The 18,851-nt window shown below is 38.6% G+C and overlaps 1 protein-coding gene across 2 annotated transcripts in view; it reads left to right on the plus strand.

Moving 5' to 3' along the window:
• wdr31 (WD repeat domain 31) overlaps window positions 1-18,851 on the plus strand; it is a 37,398-nt gene that overhangs the window by 11,817 nt on the left and 6,730 nt on the right. For both annotated transcript variants that reach the window (XM_061928163.2, XM_061928164.1), the window contains exons 2-7: window positions 4,168-4,228; window positions 12,225-12,357; window positions 15,546-15,620; window positions 15,687-15,831; window positions 15,922-16,022; window positions 16,159-16,226. In XM_061928163.2, coding sequence (XP_061784147.1) covers window positions 4,168-4,228; window positions 12,225-12,357; window positions 15,546-15,620; window positions 15,687-15,831; window positions 15,922-16,022; window positions 16,159-16,226 — 583 coding nt within the window. The remainder of the gene's footprint in view (window positions 1-4,167; window positions 4,229-12,224; window positions 12,358-15,545; window positions 15,621-15,686; window positions 15,832-15,921; window positions 16,023-16,158; window positions 16,227-18,851) is intronic.

Genomic DNA, 18,851 nt, shown 5'->3' on the forward strand with positions numbered 1-18,851 from the left:
TAAAAGTATGTTTTTAAGAGAGATTTAAAAACAGGAAGAGAGGAGGCTTGTCTAACACTCAGGGGTAGGTCGTTCCAGAGCTTGGGAGCAGCAACGGCGAAAGCTCTGTCACCTCTAAGCTTCAGCCTTGTGTCAGGGACCGTCAACAGCAGCTGATCGGCTGATCTTAAGGATCGGGTGGGGCAGTAAGGCTGAAGGAGGTCAGAGAGACAGGTTGGCGCGAGGTTGTTTAGACATTTAAAAACAAATAAAAGGAGTTTAAAATTGATTCGGTAACGCACAGGGAGCCAGTGAAGGTTAGCAAGTTATGTTATATTCATGTTATATTTATGCAAGTTTGAAGTATCAATGATCTAAACACAGTTTTGTTTGCATATTTTCAGGATGTAGATATATATGTATATGTATGAAATACCTGACTTGGTGAATTCTAGCTGTCAATATACTCCTCCCCTCTTAACCACGCCCCCAACCACGCCTCGCCCTACCCCGACCACGCCCCCAAGCCCCACCCCCCACCTCCCGAAATCGGAGGTCTCAAGGTTGGCAAGTATGGCGTAAACGCCAGACACAGCATTAGGTACACCCACTGTCACCAAGGTCTTTATCAATTACATCAGGCCTGGGCAATTATTTTGAGTCGGGGGCCAAATTTAGAGGGGAAAAAATGTGTCTGGGGGCCGGTATATGTATTTTTAGGAAAACTAATACTAAACCTCACAATAAAGTCTGATAGAATGCTAAAAATGTTATGACAGACCGCCTTAAAAATGGAATGGAATTGTTTTCTTCTATGAACGATAAAACCCTGAATATTGAGAACATATGAACGTCACACCCCCTCTCAATTGACATATTTTACAATCAAGCCATGCATCCGTCTTCTTCCACTTATCCGAGGTCGGGTCGCGGGGGCAGCATCCTAAGCAGGGAAGCCCAGACTTCCCTCTCCCAGCCACTTCGTCCAGCTCTTCCCGAGGGATCCCGAGGCGTTCCCAGGTCAGCCGGGAGACATAGTCTTCCCAACGTGTCCTGGGTCTTCCCCGTGGCCTCCTACCGGTTGGACGTGCCCTAAACACCTCCCTAGGGAGGCGTTCGGGTGGCATCCTGACCAGATGACCGAACCACCTCATCTGGCTCCTCTCGATGTGGAGGAAACTCATTTCGGCCGCCTGTACCCGTGATCTTGTCCTTTCGGTCATAACCCAAAGCTCATGACTATAGGTGAGGATGGGAACGTAGATCGACCGGTAAATTGAGAGCTTTGCCTTCCGGCTCAGCTCCTTCTTCTTCACCACAACGGATCGATACAGCGTCCGCATTACTGAAGACGCCGCACCGATCCGCCTGTCGATCTCACGATCCACTCTTCCCTCACTCGTGAACAAGACTCCGAGGTATTTGAACTCCTCCACTTGGGGCAAGATCTCCTCCCCAACCCGGAGATGGCACTCCACCCTTTTCCGGGCGAGAACCATGGACTCGGACTTGACTTGACAATCAAGCCAAACGCAACAACACAGCGAAATATGAACGTGAAGAGTAAAAAAACAAAAAACATCTACAATCTGATATATGTGATGTATCACTAAGCTATAGAACTTTCTTGTAAAAATCTCCTTCCGCGTCTGTCCCTGACACCCGCATTTCAGGCTGTGGAAACGCTCCCCACCCACACTGCTTGGTGCCTCGTCTGAGCTGCTGTGACGTAGATTACCATAGTAACTAGTAGGGTTGTACGGTATACGGGTATTAGTATAGTACCGCGATACTAATGAATCATATTCGGTACCATACCGCCGCTAAAAAGTACCGTCCGCCACACCCTAAGATTTTTTTAAATAAAGCCAATAATGGAAATTTTTCTGGTGCCCTTTATTTAGAAAAGTACTGAAAAGTATCGAAATAATATTGGTATCAGGACAACACTAGTCACTAAAATATCATGCAAAAGTGAAAATTCCAACCATTGAAATACTTTGTATAGTTCAAAACTTACGGTCATTTGAACATCATAATGGCAGCTACACTTTCCATCTTAAAGATCTAAAAAAAATATTTGGTAATGTCCAGCGGGCCAGATTGAAAAGCTTAATGGGCCGCATGTGGCCCCCGGGCCTTAATTTGCGCACGTCTGAATTACATTCTGCTACTCATTCATTAATTTTCATTCATTGATGTGCTTTTTTGATCAATAGACAATTAAACTTCAGCAACTAAACACATATTCACACACCTATGCTTGAGAAGGAAGAGGATGAAGAAAATCTTATATTTCCTGCCCCCTTCCACATAATAAGTAGTCTTACTTAATGGATAGCCCAGATTGACAACCAAACAAATACATCCAAATATAATGAAAACACACAAAAAAAAACAAGTGCAAAACTTCATGAAGTACAAACCGAACAAAAAAAGTAGAGATGTCCGATAATGGCTTTTTTACCGATATCCGATATTCCGATATTGTCCAACTCTTAATTACCGATACTGATCTATGTGTATGTGTATATAGCGCTTTGAGTCACTAGAGAAAAGTGCTATATAAATATAATTCACTTCGCTTCACTTCACTGATTCACTTGTTAGCTTCATCAGCTTATTCCTTTACACAAAATAATTTTACACTTTTTTTGTGTGCAAAATGTCTGTGGTTGGAAATTTTGTGTGGGTCAACAATGCTTTTTTTTTTTTTAATAATTGATGCTGCACACAAAATTTTGGGTGTGTTACACAAAAAAAGTCCAGTACACTGCAAAAACTGAAATCTAAGTAAGTTTAAATATCTCAAATAAGGGTGATATTTGCTTATTTTCTGTCTGATAAGATAATTATTCTCACTAAGCAGATTTTATGTTAGACTGTTTTACTTGTTTTAAGGGTTTTGGTCCTAAATGTTCTCAGTAAGATATTACAGCTTGTTGCTGAGATTTTTTGACCTATATTGAGTAAAACTTGCTTGAAACTAGAATATCAACTGTTGCAAAAAAGCTGTGTCATCAACACTCACAAGTATAAAACTACTTTTTTAAAGTAATAATTTCTTACTTCAAGCATAAAAAAAAAAATCATGATGTATGCATATCATTATGTCAAGATAATGGCACTAGCATTTACTTAATTTAAGAATATTTTTCAACATATTGAGCAAAAAGGTCTCTTTTTTTTTTCCTACCAAGAAAAGTGCACTTGTTATTAGTGAGAATATACTTATTTTAAGGTATTTTTAGGTTCATTGAGGTTAGCTAATTTTACTTGTTTTGGAAAGTCTCGACAAGGCGAATTTTCTTGTTCTATTGGCAGATAATTTTGCTTAGTTCAAATAAAATACCCCTAATTTTTGTATTTTTTTTCTTGTTTTTGAACAATTGACTTTTTGCAGTGTAAGTGTAAAAAAACAAAACAACAACATTATGATTTGTACATTTTCAAAATGTGCTTGTTCTATTTTTTAACAAAGAAAACAATATGAAGTTGTCTTTATTTTTAAGTTATCGTGCCGGGATTTTACCAATCCGGCCCACTTGGGAGTAGATTTTTCTCCATGTGGCCCCCGATCTAGAACAGACCTGGGCAAATTAATGCCCGGGGGCCACATGCGGCCCGTTAAGCTTTTCAATCTGCTTAGTTCAAATAAAATACCGAATTTTTCGGAGTATAAGTTGCTCCGGAGTATAAGTCGCACCGGCCGAATATTTTTCAACATATTGAGCAAAAAGGTCTCTTTTTTTTCCTACCAAGAAAAGTGCACTTGTTATTAGTGAGAATATACTTATTTTAAAGTATTTTTGGGTTCTTTGAGGTTAGCTAATTTGACTTGTTTTGGAAAGCCGAATTTTCTTGTTCTATTGGCAGATAATTTTGCTTAGTTCAAATAAAATACCCCCAATTTTTGTATTTTTTTTTCTTGTTTTTGAACACTGACTTTTTGCAGTGTAAGGTAACAAGCCTGAATAAGGACATTATTATTTAAATGCATGACACATTGCCACGCCCACTGACACTTCACCACGCCCACTAATTGAGAATGAGATGCAGGTGAGCCTAATTAAATGTCTGGTGTGTATAAATATTCTTTTAGCAGACCTCTTGAGGCGAATGTGTGTTCAGAACGCTCATATTTTTCCCCCCAACTCGCCATTTCTGTGTTTATCTCCACCACTACAGGGTCCGAGGCAGACATGGGCAAGCTACAGAGCAAATTCCGCAAGAGATCCGAGTTGTACAGGTGAGACTTGTTCTGCTGAAACAGCAATTTAAGTGTGACGGTGGAGGGAAGCTGTGATGATATCAGACTTGTGTATATACAACACACGTCTCAGCATTTCTAGTTCACGGGCGGTCTGCAATCTGAGGGGTGCGGAATGTTATTTTTTCATTACACTAATTCCCTCTAAGCATGTGAGCAATGCAGTGTGAGTAAGGATAATGCTGGAATAATTGACTTTCATCTAATCAGATAATTTCCCCAGCATTGTGGCTGCTAAAGGACAGAAGTTCAGTGGTATCAGCGCAAGGCCTGTCAAGTAATAATAAACATAACCAGGTGTGTGCACGTTTACAGGAACATTTCCTGTGAGATTGTGAGTCACGTTAGTTTACAACCAAGTTGCACACACAAGAAGCCGACGTCTCTCTTGTGAACACGCTTTTCTCCACACGGGTGCACATTAGCTCCTCCCTCGTTTATCCTTTCCTTACCCTGAACCTACCAGTCAGGACACGGTCATAGGGTTCAGAAGGTTGGAAATTCAACTCCTTTTAAAAAAAAAAAAAAAAAAAAAAAAAATGACTTAAGGAAAAAGTAAACTTAAAGCATTTGTATGCAAGTACAACACTTTTTAGTATATCAGTACACTGCAAAAACTGAAATCTAGGTAAGATTATCTCAAATAAGGGTGATATTTGCTTATTTTCTGTCTGATAAGATAATTCTTCTCACTGAGCAGATTTTATGTTTGTGTTTTACTTGTTTTAAGGGTTTTGGTCCTAAATGATCTCAGTAAGATATTACAGCTTGTTGCTGAGATTTGATGACCGATATTGAGTAAAACATGCTTGAAACTAGAATATCAACTGGTGCAAAGCTGTGTCATTGACACTCACAAGTATAAAACTACCGTATTTTCCGCACCATAAGGCGCCCTGGGTTATAAGCCGCGCCTTCAATGAACGGCATATTTCAAAACTTTGTCCACCTATAAGACGCCCCGTGTTATAAGCCGCATCTAACTGCGCTAAAGGAATGTCAAAAAAACAGGCGGATAGGTCAGTCAAACTTTAATAATATATTAAAAACCAGCATGATGTGGGCGCGCACGGAGTCGTATATCAACATGGACGGAGCTGCGTGAAAAAAGCCACCCGGCCTCTTCGCGTAAACTTACCTTAACCACTCGCTCATCTTTTCTTCATCCATCCCTTCGAGTTAGCTTTTATGATGATGCCGGCTGGAAAGGTCTCTTTTGGCAAGGTCTTCCTTTTGAATATCACCATGGGTGGAAGTTTCTGGCCATTAGCATGGCAAGCTAGAACCACAGTGAAGGATGACTTCTCATTCCCTGTGGTGCGAATATTCACCGTACGTGCTCCCGTTGTATCCACAGTGCGGTTCACAGGAATATCAAAAGTCAGTGGAACCTCGTCCATGTTGATAATGTTCTCTGGCCGGATCTTTTTTTCAGCTATCTTGTTTTTACAATATGCACGGAAAGTAGCCAGCTTTTCTTGAAAGTCTTTAGGCAGTTGCTGTGAAATAGTAGTCTGTGTGCGGATGGAGAGATTGCGTCTTTTCATGAACCGGATCCCTGTCGCTTAGTAGGAGCCATTTTGTGGTCTTTACAGATGTAAACACACAAAGGAAATGAAACGTACAGTAATATCCGCGCGCTTCTTCTTCTTCTACGCGGGCGGGTGGTTGCTTACAGTAGAAGAAGAAGCGCTTCCTGTTCTATGGGGGCGGGTGCTTACCTTGGCGGTTGCTTGCGTAGAAGAAGAAGCACTTCCTCTTCTACTGGGGAAAAAAGATGGCGGCTGTTTACCGTAGTTGCGAGACCGAAACTTTATGAAAATGAATCTTAATATTAATCCATATATAAAGCGCACCGGGTTATAAGGCGCACTGTCAGCTTTTGAGAAAATTTGTGGTTTTTAGGTGCGCCTTATAGTGCGGAAAATACGGTACTTTTATTTTATCCTACCCCTTTTGTTTTACACATTTAACTCAACTTGTACACACACTTTAATTCCATAAATAATAAAGTTCAATAAATAATTTAAAAAATTGTATTTCACAGTCAAAACATAAAATACAAACAGACGGAGTAGACATTGAAAGGGTAAATAAAACACTTTTGGGTGTAATAGATCAAATGAATTGGAAATCTCATGTAAAAAATATACAACATAAAGTAGCAAGAAACTGGTCAATAATTAATAAAGCAAAACATGTTCTGGACCAAAAATCACTTCATATTCTCTACTGCTCGCTACACTGCAAAAACTGAAATCTAAGTAAGATTAATAATCTCAAATAAGGGTGATATTTGCTTATTTTCTGTCTGATAAGATCATTCTTCTCACTGAGCAGATTTTATGTTAGTGTTTTACTTGTTTTAAGGGTTTTGGTCCTAAATGATCTCAGTAAGATATTACAGCTTGTTGCTGAGATTTGATGACCTATATTGAGTAAAACATGCTTGAAACTAGAATATCAACTGTTGCAAAGCTGTGTCATCAACACTCACAAGTATAAAACTACTTTTTTAAAGTAATTTCTTACTTCAAGCATGAACAAAAAAATCATGATGCCGAGCGCATATCATTATGTCAAGATAATGGCACTAGCATTTACTTAAAGAATATTTTTCAACATATTGAGCAAAAAGGTCTCTTTTATTTTTATTTTTTTTCTACCATGAAAAGTGCACTTGTTAGTGAGAATATACTTATTTTAAGGTATTTTTGGGTTCATTGAGGTTAGCTAATTTTACTTGTTTTGGAAAGTCTTGACAAGCCGAATTTTCTTGTTCTATTGGCAGATAATTTTGCTTAGTTCAAATAAAATACCCCTAATTTTTGTATTTTTTTTTTCTTGTTTTTGAACACTGACTTTTTGCAGTGTATGTGGAATTAAATTATGGAATGGATTAAGCCAGGGGTGTCAAACTCAAATACAGAGTGGGCCAAAATGTAAAACTGAACAAAGCCGCGGGCCAAGGTTGAACAAATTAACCTTTTTAATAGGGACCCAAACAAGTTTTGCATTGAATATTGAACAAGCAAGGCTTATATAACTTTATAGTGACATGCAAAATAAAGTTTCAAATAATAATAATAATTAAAAAATATCAGTGGCATATCAAATACATTTTAAATAAAAATTGAATGCCTCTTTTTCTATTTGCAGCCTTCTGAGGTATATATCAACAAACTTTTTCCACATGCTAATAAATTTGAAAATAAAATAACAATGAATAAACCAACCATTCAGGACTTTAAACTGCTCAGTTTGCAACACACGGGTCTAATCTGATGTGCCCAAGCCAGATACCTGCCATCTTTTCTTGGATGCTAGTTCATTAATGTCGGGGCTCAGGCTTTGAGCTGAGGCAACCTTCATTATCTAACGAAGTTGTTCATCAGTCATATCTCGTAGTCTACCCGGACCAGTCTTGGGGGCGTGCCTTAAAGGCGCTTTTAACGTCCTCTATGAGCTGTCGTCACGTCCGCTTTTCATCCATTCTAACAACGTGCCTGCCCAGCCACAAGATATGTGCGGCTTCTGTATGAACACACACGGGAATGCAACGCATACTTGATCAACAGCGATACAGGTTACACTGAGGGTGCCCTTTATAAACAACTTTAACATTGTTAGTAATATACGCCACACTGTGAATCCACACCAAACAAGAATGACAAACACATTTCGGGAGAACATCCGCACCGTAACACAACAGAACAAATACCCAGAACCCTTTGCAGCACTAACTCTTCCGGGACGCTACAATATACACCCCCGCTACCACCAAACCCCGCCCCCTCCCCCCACCTTGTAGCGTCCCGGAAGAGTTAGTGCCGCAAAGGGCTCTGGGTATTTGTTCTGTTGTGTTTATGTTGTGTTACGGTGCGGATGTTCTCCCAAAATGTGTTTGTCATTCTTGTTTGGTGTGGATTCACAGTGTGGCGTATATTTGTAACAACTTTAAAGTTGTTTATACGGCCACTCTCAGTGTAACCTGTATCACTATTGATCAAGTATGCGTTGCATTCACGTAAGTGGGCGTGCAGAAGCCGCACACATTATGTGACTGGGCCAGCACTCGTTGGACTGGATGGAAAGCGGATGTGATGATTTTCAGGAGGGGCACTGAAATCTGTGACTCTCCCAGGAGGGTTGGCAAGCATGAAAATTAGCGGTGAATGCGGTGTTACCACGGCACCGCCGCTGAATATAATCGCATGGCCAGCTCTGGTGTTAAATTAATATCGCCTCAAGGGCCAAGTGAAATTACACGGCAGGCCAAATTTGGCCCGCGGGCCAGAGTTTGACACCCATGGATTAAGCAAAGAAGTCACACAATGCACGAACATGATCCAGTTTAAGAAAATGTTCAAACCCGGTGTATGTAAAGTACAAGGAAGAAGAATTCTAAGAAACATTTTAAACCTGTTCAGTTTCTTTGGAACAAGCATACAATCCAATGTAATTCTTTGGAACAGGCATACAATGTATTTCTTTGGAACAAGCATACAATACAATGTAATTCATCACACATTTCCAGTTGTTTCATTACAGCACGTCCGAAAAGGAGTAGGAAGAAGCTGAGCTTGTTTAATCCTACCCCTTTTCATACATAGCAATTTTATCCTAATTTCGTTTTCTCTGTAACATAACGGTGAACAAATAAATAATTTAAAATATAATATACCATAGTAAGTAAACAAATATTAAACGCTTTTTTTTTTTTTTTTTTTTAAGGGTTAAAGATATTCATAATTTTTGTTCTGTGTACTTCATGAACACCTGTAGTTTGAACAGTCTCTTAAACTGAATCATAATAGTGCTTGGATTTCTTTGGTTAATCCATTTCATAGTTTAATTCCACATACTGATATGCGAAATGTTATCTGTTTTACAAGCTTACAAATGTTTTAAATTAGATTTTTCTCTTAGGTTATATTTCTCCTTTGTTGAGAAGAATTGTTGTACCGTACATTCTTGGGTAGCAGGTTATAGTTTGCTTTGTACTTCATTTTAGCTGTTTGCAAATGTACCAAATTGTTGAATTTCAATAATTAAGGGTTTGTATGTTCTGTATATCCAACATTACGTATTATTCTAATTGATCTTTTTTGTAACAGTTAGTGAATGAGGCGCACATTTGTAGTTATTTCTACACAATAACTCAGATATGGTAACGCTACACTGCAAAAAGTCAGTGTTCAAAAACAATAAAAAAAAATGAGGGGTATTTTATTTGAACTAAGCAGAATTATCTGCCAACAGAACAAGAAAATTCGGCTTGTCAAGACTTTGCAAAACAAGTAAAATTAGCTAACCTCAATGAACCCAAAAATACCTTTTTAAAATAAGTATAATCTCACTAATAAGTGCACTTTTCTTGGTAGAAAAAAAAAGAGACCTTTTTGCTCAATATGTTGAAAAATATTCTTAAATGAAGTAAATGCTAGTGCCATTATCTTGACATGATATGCGCTCGGCATTACATTTCTTGAAACCAGCAAACTTGTACTAAAAACTAATTTATTGTTCATAATGGAAAGGCAACAAGGCAAGCGCTTGTTACTCTCGGGGTCTCCTAGCCGCTCAGGCAAATTATTGTCTAAAAATGCATTTTTCCATCGACAACATGACATCATTGCGCCAAGTGCGTGCTCTTTCAGTCAATTAGTGCGCATATATACAGCCCGGCCCCCGGCCAAATTTTTTTTTAATTGTAATTTTGAAGAATTTATTTGAATCAACTATTTCTGTTCAAAATTGTTAGAAATGTTAAATGTTTAAATATTAACTGTCAGTTTACTGTACTGTGCCAACTGTACTACTATATGAGTACGTATTTTCTATTTCATTGAAAATAAAACAGCAAAGTTCATTTGGCTGTCATCTGTTTTGATTATGAGACACAATTGTGTCAAAGTCATGATTTATTTTTTCATGCTTGAAGTAAGAAATTATTACTTTATAAAAGTAGTTTTATACTTGTGAGTGTTGATGACACAGCTTTGCAACAGTTGATATTCTAGTTTCAAGCATGTTTTACTCAATATAGGTCATCAAATCTCAGCAACAAGCTGTAATATCTTACTGAGATCATTTAGGACCAAAACACTTAAAACAAGTAAAACACTCTAACATAAAATCTGCTTAGTGAGAAGAATGATCTTATCAGACAGAAAATAAGCAAATATCACCCTTATTTGAGATTATTAATCTTACTTAGATTTCAGTTTTTGCAGTGTAGTGAGCAGTAGAGAATATGAAGTGATTTTTGGTCCAGAACATGTTTTGCTTTATTAATTATTGACCAGTTTCTTGCTACTTTATGTTGTATTTTTTTTACATGAGATTTCCAATTCATTTGATTTATTACACCCAATAGTGTTTTATTTACCCTTTCAATGTCTACTCCGTCTGTTTGTATTTTGTGTTTGACTGTGAAATACAAGTTTTTAAATTATTTATTGAACTTTATTATTTATGGAATTAAAGTGTGTGTACAAGTTGAGTTAAATGTGTAAAACAAAAGGGGTAGGATAAAATAAGCTGTGCTTCTTCCTACTCCTTTTTGGACATGTCAAGAAAAACGGAAATATGTGATGTCATATTGTAACTGTATGCGTGTTTAGGGGGGAAAAAAGAAAAACTCAAACCATAACCACCATGTTTAAAGCTGAATTTAAACATTAATGCAAGTGTAAAAAGTTCACCACTGCCACTATGTTGACATTTTAAAAACTGTCAAACACCCACACTTGATTTTATCGACAATGGCGAAAGCATATGCACCTCATGAATTTCCTTTTTTTTAAATGTTAAAAAAAAAAGCTAACCACTGTTGGAAACAAGTCTATCCTAGGTTTAATGGAAAGTGAGGATGCTTATGGTCACACTAGAGCAGTGATTCTGGGCTCCATCTTGTGGTACGCCAAAGATTTGATTCATTAAGTACAGTGTTTTATTTTCCTATATTCCATCCTTGCCAACATTGAGACCTCCGATTTCGGGGGGGGGGGCGTGGTTGGGGGCGTGGCTAAAAGGGGAGGAGTATATTTACAGCTAGAATTCACCAAGTCAAGTATTTCATATTATCTATATATATATATATATATATATATATATATATATATATATATATATTATATATAAATAGTTTAATTTCAGTGTTCATTTATTTACACATATACACACACATAACCATCTACTCATTGTTGAGTTAAGGGTTGAATTGTCCATCCTTGTTCTATTCTGTCACTATTTTTCGAACCATGCTGAACACCCTCTCTGATGATGCATTGCTGTGTGGCACGCACAAAAGTGCTTTCATCAAATGCACTAGATGGCAGTATTGTCCTGTTTAAGAGTGTCACAACATTGCTGTTTACGGCAGACGAACTGCTTTACGGTTGACAAAAACGTGACTGCTGTTGTGTGTTGCTGCCGCGCTGGGAGGACGTTAATAAAACTGCCTAACAATAAACCCACATAAGAAGCCAAGAACTCGCCCTCCATCATTCTACAGTTATAACGTGATTGGGCAGGTATGCTGTTTAAATTGTGGGTTAATACTCAAATAAAATATTTGTTATTATGGACCTGAGTCCGCCTGAATTTCGGGAGAAAATTTGTCCCGGGAGGTTTTCGGGAGAGGCGCTGAATTTCGGGAGTCTCCCGGAAAATCCGGAAGGGTTGGCAAGTCTGCTATATTCAAACAGTGTTGCTGTTAAAACTAATGTTACAGTGAACACAATTAAAGCTCTTCCTCATTAATGAATACTTAGGCCTACTACGCTACTGTATTTTAGCGTTAGTCATTATGGTGGTACTCGGAGAGCCAAATGTTTTCTGAAGTGGTGCTTGGTGAAAAAAGTTTGAGTACGTGTAAAAGGAAAAGCCAAATAAAAAGCAAAACAAGCTCAATTATTTACAAAGCTGGGTCCTTCGTAAATTTAAATATTTTGTTGTTTTCTTTGCTCAGGCCATCTCTGGAGGAAAAGGTAGAAACAACATCCGACTTTCAGGTGGTGCAGTATGAGCCGGCCCATCGCGGCTCCATCAACACCGTCACCACCATGGGCCCAGACCTGTGTGTTTCCGGGGGTACCGACCAGGTAACGCTACACTCTTTTGCAGGCAGTGCCTTCAAGTGAGGCTCCGTCGTCGTTTTTGTGTTCTAATCAATGTTCAGTACTGGTTGGTCATTAGGATGGCAAGGAACATAAGAGCACTCGCTCGAGGTAAAACGTTTGTTTTCAAATTCTACTTGATCGCATACATTTTTTTTTTTTAAACTAAAAATCATTTGGTTTCACCTTATTTGTATAAGTCCATGTGCCTAGCTGCCTCCAGGAAAAGCTATTACGGTACCGTATTTTTCGGAGTATAAGTCGCACCGGCCGAAAATGCATAATAAAGAAGGAAAAAAACATAAGTCGTATTTTTTGGGGAAATAAATTTGATAAAAGCCAACACCAAGAATAGACATTTGAAAGGCAATTTAAAATAAAGAATAGTGAACAACAGGCTGAATAAGTGTACGTTATATGAGGCATAAATAACCAACTGGTATGTTAACGTAACATATTATGGTAAGAGTCATTCAAATAACTATAACATATAGAACATGCTATACGTTTACCAAACAATCTGTCACTCCTAATCGCTAAATCCCATGAAATCTTAAGTCTAGTCTCTTACGTGAATGAGCTAAATAATAATATTTCATATTTTACGCTAATGTGTTAATAATTTCACACAAGTCGCTCCTGAGTATAAAAAAAAAACTGCTACTTATAGTCCGAAAAATACGGTAATGGCAGGGGTTTGTCTGTTAGCAATATAATAACGGTTATGGATCGATTTTGATGACATTTTTTAGGAAATTTCCCAAAAAAACAATGTCTCTTCTACTACAAACACACCTCACTTCCTGCTATCGGTGTTCCACGAGGACTCTAGGAGATGTAGTTTATTTTCAGACCCGGCCAACGCTAAAGGGGCAGGGAAAAAAACTCCACGCCAAGTTTTCGTTAGATATTGTCACGCATCATCATTTTACCATGAATTGATTAACGTGGACCCCGACTTAAACAAGTTGAAAAACTTATTCGGGTGCTACCATTTAGTGGTCAATTGTACGGAATATGTACTGTACTGTGCAATCTACTAATAAAAGTTTCAATCAATCACGGCGTTACTGTAAAGACTTTCAAACCGAAAGTGCGGTATCTACAATACCATTACGCCCCTACTTCATAGCACACGCAAAGCTGATCTGCTGAATGTGTGCAAAGTGGTTGTCTGTCAAGTTGGCAAAATAAGGCATGCAATCCATTTTGCTTTTGTCTTCATTATGCAAACTATATGCTGATCATCACATTGGGAGGAGGAAATGCTAATATATATTTTTAGCACGCTCAGTTTGACTTATCAACATTTATCCAGTTTGCAAACACTGTTTTGCATTTTTTTAAATTATTTTTTTATATGACTCGCACAGACTATTGACGGACGAGAATCCTCCGTCCTATGTGTCAACATTTTGGACAGTCGGAAATAAAAGATATTAGACATTGTTTATTAGGCTATTTTATCATTTTATAGCTGCTGGATGGCTTATGGGGCTGATTTTTTATTTTTTTATTTTTTTTAAATAAATTCAATTGATGGTGTTTTTTATAGTCTTCAATTTTGTTTTGTTTTGAAAATTATAATATACCTATACATGAAGACGTCTCTCGTTATGCATTTTTCTTGCGTTTGTCATTCCAGTCTCAGTAATGCGCTGGTGATGCAATCCGCAGCCTCGCGCACAGAATTAAGTGTCTGTGTGCATATGTTTCTGTTGAGATTGCCATTCAGAAAAGGTCTTGCATAATTATAGATGTGTGCTGCACACAGATAGGCGCATGATATCATGAATGTGCAGAAAATGATCAAATGTCTTTGGTAAAAGCCCTCTATGCACGAAAAATCCTAATTTAAACGAGGCGGTCTGCACCGCTTTTCAATTGCACGCGCAGTGTTGGTAGATCACGCCCACTCATAGTACACGCTATAAATAAAATAATAAATGGGTTGTACTTGTATAGCGCTTTTCTACCTTCAAGGTACTCAAAGCGCTTTGACACTACTTCCACATTTTACCCATTCACACACACATTCACACACTGATGGAGGGAGCTGCCATGCAAGGCAGCTAACCAGCACCCATCAGGAGCAAGGGTGAAGTGTCTTGCTCAGGACACAACGGACATCTTATTTTTTTTGCACAAGCTGTTTGGTGCATGGTATTTGGAGCCGAGTAAATCGAGCCCGTCGTGGAGAAGAGTGACCTGTCCTCTTTTTCAGGATGTGTAATTTAAATTCAACATTTTTTTTCTGAATAAAATGTATTGAATCATACAGAAAAGTATTTTTCATAAAATTTTCAGTAGAGATGTCCGATAAATCGGGCTGCCGATGTTATTGGCAGATAAATGCTTTAAAATGTAATATCGGAAATTATCGGTATCTGTAAGTAAAATTTATGACTTTTTAAAGCGCCGCTGTGTACACAGACATAGGGAGAAGTACAGAGCGCCAATAAACCTTAAAGGCACTGCCTTTGCGTGCCGGCCCAATCACATAATACCTCCGGCTTTTCACACACAAGTGAATGCCATGCATACTTGGTCAACAGCCATACAGGTCACACTGAGGGTGGCCGTATAAACAACTTTAACACTGTTACAAATATGTGCCACACTGTGAACCCACACCAAACAAGAATGACAAGCACATTTCGGGAGAAAATCCGCACCGTAACAAAACAAATACCCAGAACCCTTTGCAGCACTAACCCTTCCGGGACACTACAATATACACCCCCCGCTACCCAGCCCCGCCCACCTCAACCTCCTCATACTCTCTCAGGGAGAGCATTTCCCAAATTCCAAGCTGCTGTTTTGAGGCGTGTTAAAAAAAAAAAAAAAAATGCATTTTGTGACTTCAATAAGCACTGGCATTTTTTTCCATAACTTGAGTTGATTTATTTTGGAAAACCTTGTTACATTGTTTAATGCATCCAGCGGGGAATCACAACAAAATTAAGCATAATGTGTTAATTCCACGACTGTATGTATCGGTAATTAAGAGTTGGACATCAGATATCGGCAAAAAAGCCATTATCGGACATCTCTAATTTGCAGTTCAATTATTTTTTTTTAAATTTTTGATTACTGTTCATGAAAATGACTGATTGTTCCAGGAGTGCAGTGAGAATTGTCAAAGCAAGTGAATGTGTTTGTGTTTCATGAAGGTGGTGGTTGTGTACGACTGGAAACAAGGCCGTGCGTGTCAGTCCTTCCAGGGCCACAACAGAGAGGTTACCAAGGTAACGTCAATACTGCTGGTTGGAAACCGCCACCAATTTAACGCAAACGCATTCTTTAAAATCCAGTTGGCGTGTTATCCGGGCAGTACGTGGATCTTTAGCGGCTCACGGGACAAGACTGTCCTCATGTGGGACCTGAACCAGGGGGACGAGCCTATTCAGGAATTCAGCGGACATGAGTTAGTGGTCAACGGACTGGCTGTCAGCCCTGGTATACATATTAACACACGCGCACCTACTCACCTTCTGTACCCTAAAATCAATGTGATGTACTTTTAACAAATATCATCGGGCTTTGCAGATGGACGAAAATTGTGCACAGGCTCCCGAGACAACTGGATGTGCTTGTGGGACATCGAATCTGCCAAATGCGAGCAGAGACACAACATCTCCAGAAACCTGGTGAGAACAATAGACTTGTTTTGTTGCATGCACTCTCGCTTGCCAAGAATGCACTGGTACATGTATTTAAAAAAACTAAAAAAAAAACTGCCTAGTCATGAGATACTGACATTGGCCAATGTCTGTCACTGTGCAGGTGACTCATGTGTGCTGGGTGCCAGGGAGCACCTCAGTGGTCCAGACCTCGGAGGACAAGACCATACGGTACAAACAGGTTTTGCCACTAGACAACTATGCAAAGCAGCTAAGATAAGATTTAGTAAGATGATAACACGCCTGGGTGCTTTTTTGACATGTTTCTCATGCCCTGAGCCACTCAAATGTGTAAATCATTTTAAAAACAAATGATTAACAACTTTAGTTAGCGTATAGGAAATAGTTAAATGTCTAAATTTGATTACATTTAGAAAGTACACTGCAAAAAGTCAGTGTTCAAAAATTTGGGGTATTTTATTTGAACTAAGCAAAATTATCTGCCAATAGAACAAGAAAATTTGGCTTGTCAAGACTTTCCAAAACAAGTAAAATTAGCTAACCTCAATGAACCCAAAAATACATTAAATAAGTATATTCTCACTAATAACTGTACTACTATATGAGTACGTATTTTCTATTGTTTCATTGAAAATAAAACTGCAAATTCCATTTGGCTGTCATCTGTTTTAATGAGACACAATTGTGTCAAAGTAATTTTTTTTCATGCTTGAAATTATTACTTTTATACTTGTGTTGATGACACAGCTTTGCAACAGTTGATATTCTAGTTTCAAGCATGTTTTACTCAATATAGGTCATCAAATCTCAGCAACAAGCTGTAATATCTTACTGAGATCATTTAGGACCAAAACCCTTAAAACAAGTAAAACACTCTAACATAAAATCTGCTTAGTGAGAAGAATTATCCATCAGACAGAAAATAAGCAAATATCACCCTTATTTGAGATATTTATTCTTACTTAGATTTCAGTTTTTGCAGTGTATTAAATTTCACAAGGGCAGCACGGTGGAAGAGGGGTTAGTGCGTCTGCCTCACAATACGAAGGTCCTGAGTAGTCGTGAGTTCAATCCCGGCCTCGGGATCTTTCTGTGTGGAGTTTGCATGTCCTCCCCGTGACTGTGTGGGTTCCCTCCGGGTACTCCGGCTTCCTCCCACCTCCAAAGACATGCACCTGGGGATAGGTTGATTGGCAACACTAAATTGGCCCTAGTGTGTGAATGTGAGTGTGAATGTTGTCTGTCTATCTGTGTTGGCCCTGCGATGAGGTGGCGACTTGTCGAGGGTCTACCCCGCCTTTCGCCCGATTGTAGCTGAGATAGGCTCCAGCGACCCCGAAGGGAATAAGCGGTAGAAAATGGATGGGATGGATGGATAAATTTCACAATGTTAACTTTTTTGTCCTTTTTAAAAAAAAAAAAAAAAAAAAAAAAAAAAAAAGTTTTCAGTAACTTTATTCTCACTTTCTCAGTGTAGCCCTCAAACTTCATTTTTCCTGTTACTAGGTGGAATTTCTGTAACTGATTTATTTAGAGCAGTGTTTTTCAACTTTTTCTGAGTCGAGGCACATTTTTTTTCATTGGAAAAAATCCCAAGGCACACCACCAGCAGCAAACATAAAAAAAAATAATTAGACTCAGCAGCTGATATTTACAGAAAAGTCGTTCTCGCAATTGTTGGATATAAATTCAAACCATAACAAGCATGCATCACTATACAGTAGCTCTTGTCTCAAAGTAGGTGTACTGTCACATCACGCTGTGACTTATTTTGAGTTTTTTGGTGTTTTCCTGTGTAGTTAGTTTTTGTCTTGCACTCCTATTTTGTTGATTATCATGGACGGATGTACTTTGTGGACCCCGTCTGCTGCTCCACACGCTGTAAGTCTTTGCTGTCGTCCAGCATTCTGTTTTTGTTTACTTTGCAGCTAGTTCAGTTTTAGTTTCGTTTTTCATAGCCATCCCTAAGCTTCAATGCGTTTTTGTTTATTTTTGGTTTAAGCATTAGTTCCTTTTTTTTTTTTACCTACCTGCGTACTGCCTCTCGCTGTTGTCTGCATATTGTAATCATGTTCCTGACGTCTACAAAGCAATTAGCTACTGCTGCCACCTACTGATATGGAAGAGTATCAGTTACTCTGCCGAGCTCTTGACAGCACAGACAATGACTGGTTTGCAAAAAACATTTTTAACCCAATTAGGGGAAATTACATAATTTCCCACGGCATACCAGACAATATCTCATGGTACACTAGTGTGCTGCGGCACAGTGGTCGGAAAAACACTGATTTAGAGGTCGTATAATTTGTTTCTACATTTAAAACACTTCCTTGTGGTCTACATAACATGTAATGGTGGTTCTTTGGTCAACATCTTACATGGATTTTGTTTTACAAACCATCTTCAAGTCACTTTGTCTCTTCAGAGTGCACCATTTTGTGGGCGGTCTTATTTACGTGCCTTAGCCCTCTTCCAGGCCAGGTCCCCTATGACTGCATTTCCATCATGTCAATTTGTAGCGCTTTCAAATGGACTCTACAGACAGACTGAAGTTAAAAGTATATGCTACTTTGTATTTGAAATGGCAACTGCAGAGGATGCATGTGCATGTACGAGCCAGTCTGCCCCAAAAAAAGGAACTCATTGACTACAGCTGAATCAAAACTGCTGACTAACGCAACGCTCTTTGGGTAAACCTATGTATGGAGATATCTACTGTTGTAAGGAAACATGCGTTACTCAAACTCCAAACGGCTTTGAAGCAAGTTTGAAAGAAGGCAAGATTGTTTTATAAATATCTCCGCATCGTTCACATTCATGGGACTTATCGGGATC

The sequence above is a fragment of the Nerophis lumbriciformis genome, linkage group LG03, assembly GCF_033978685.3.
Source record: "Nerophis lumbriciformis linkage group LG03, RoL_Nlum_v2.1, whole genome shotgun sequence".
Classification (NCBI taxonomy): domain Eukaryota; kingdom Metazoa; phylum Chordata; class Actinopteri; order Syngnathiformes; family Syngnathidae; genus Nerophis; species Nerophis lumbriciformis.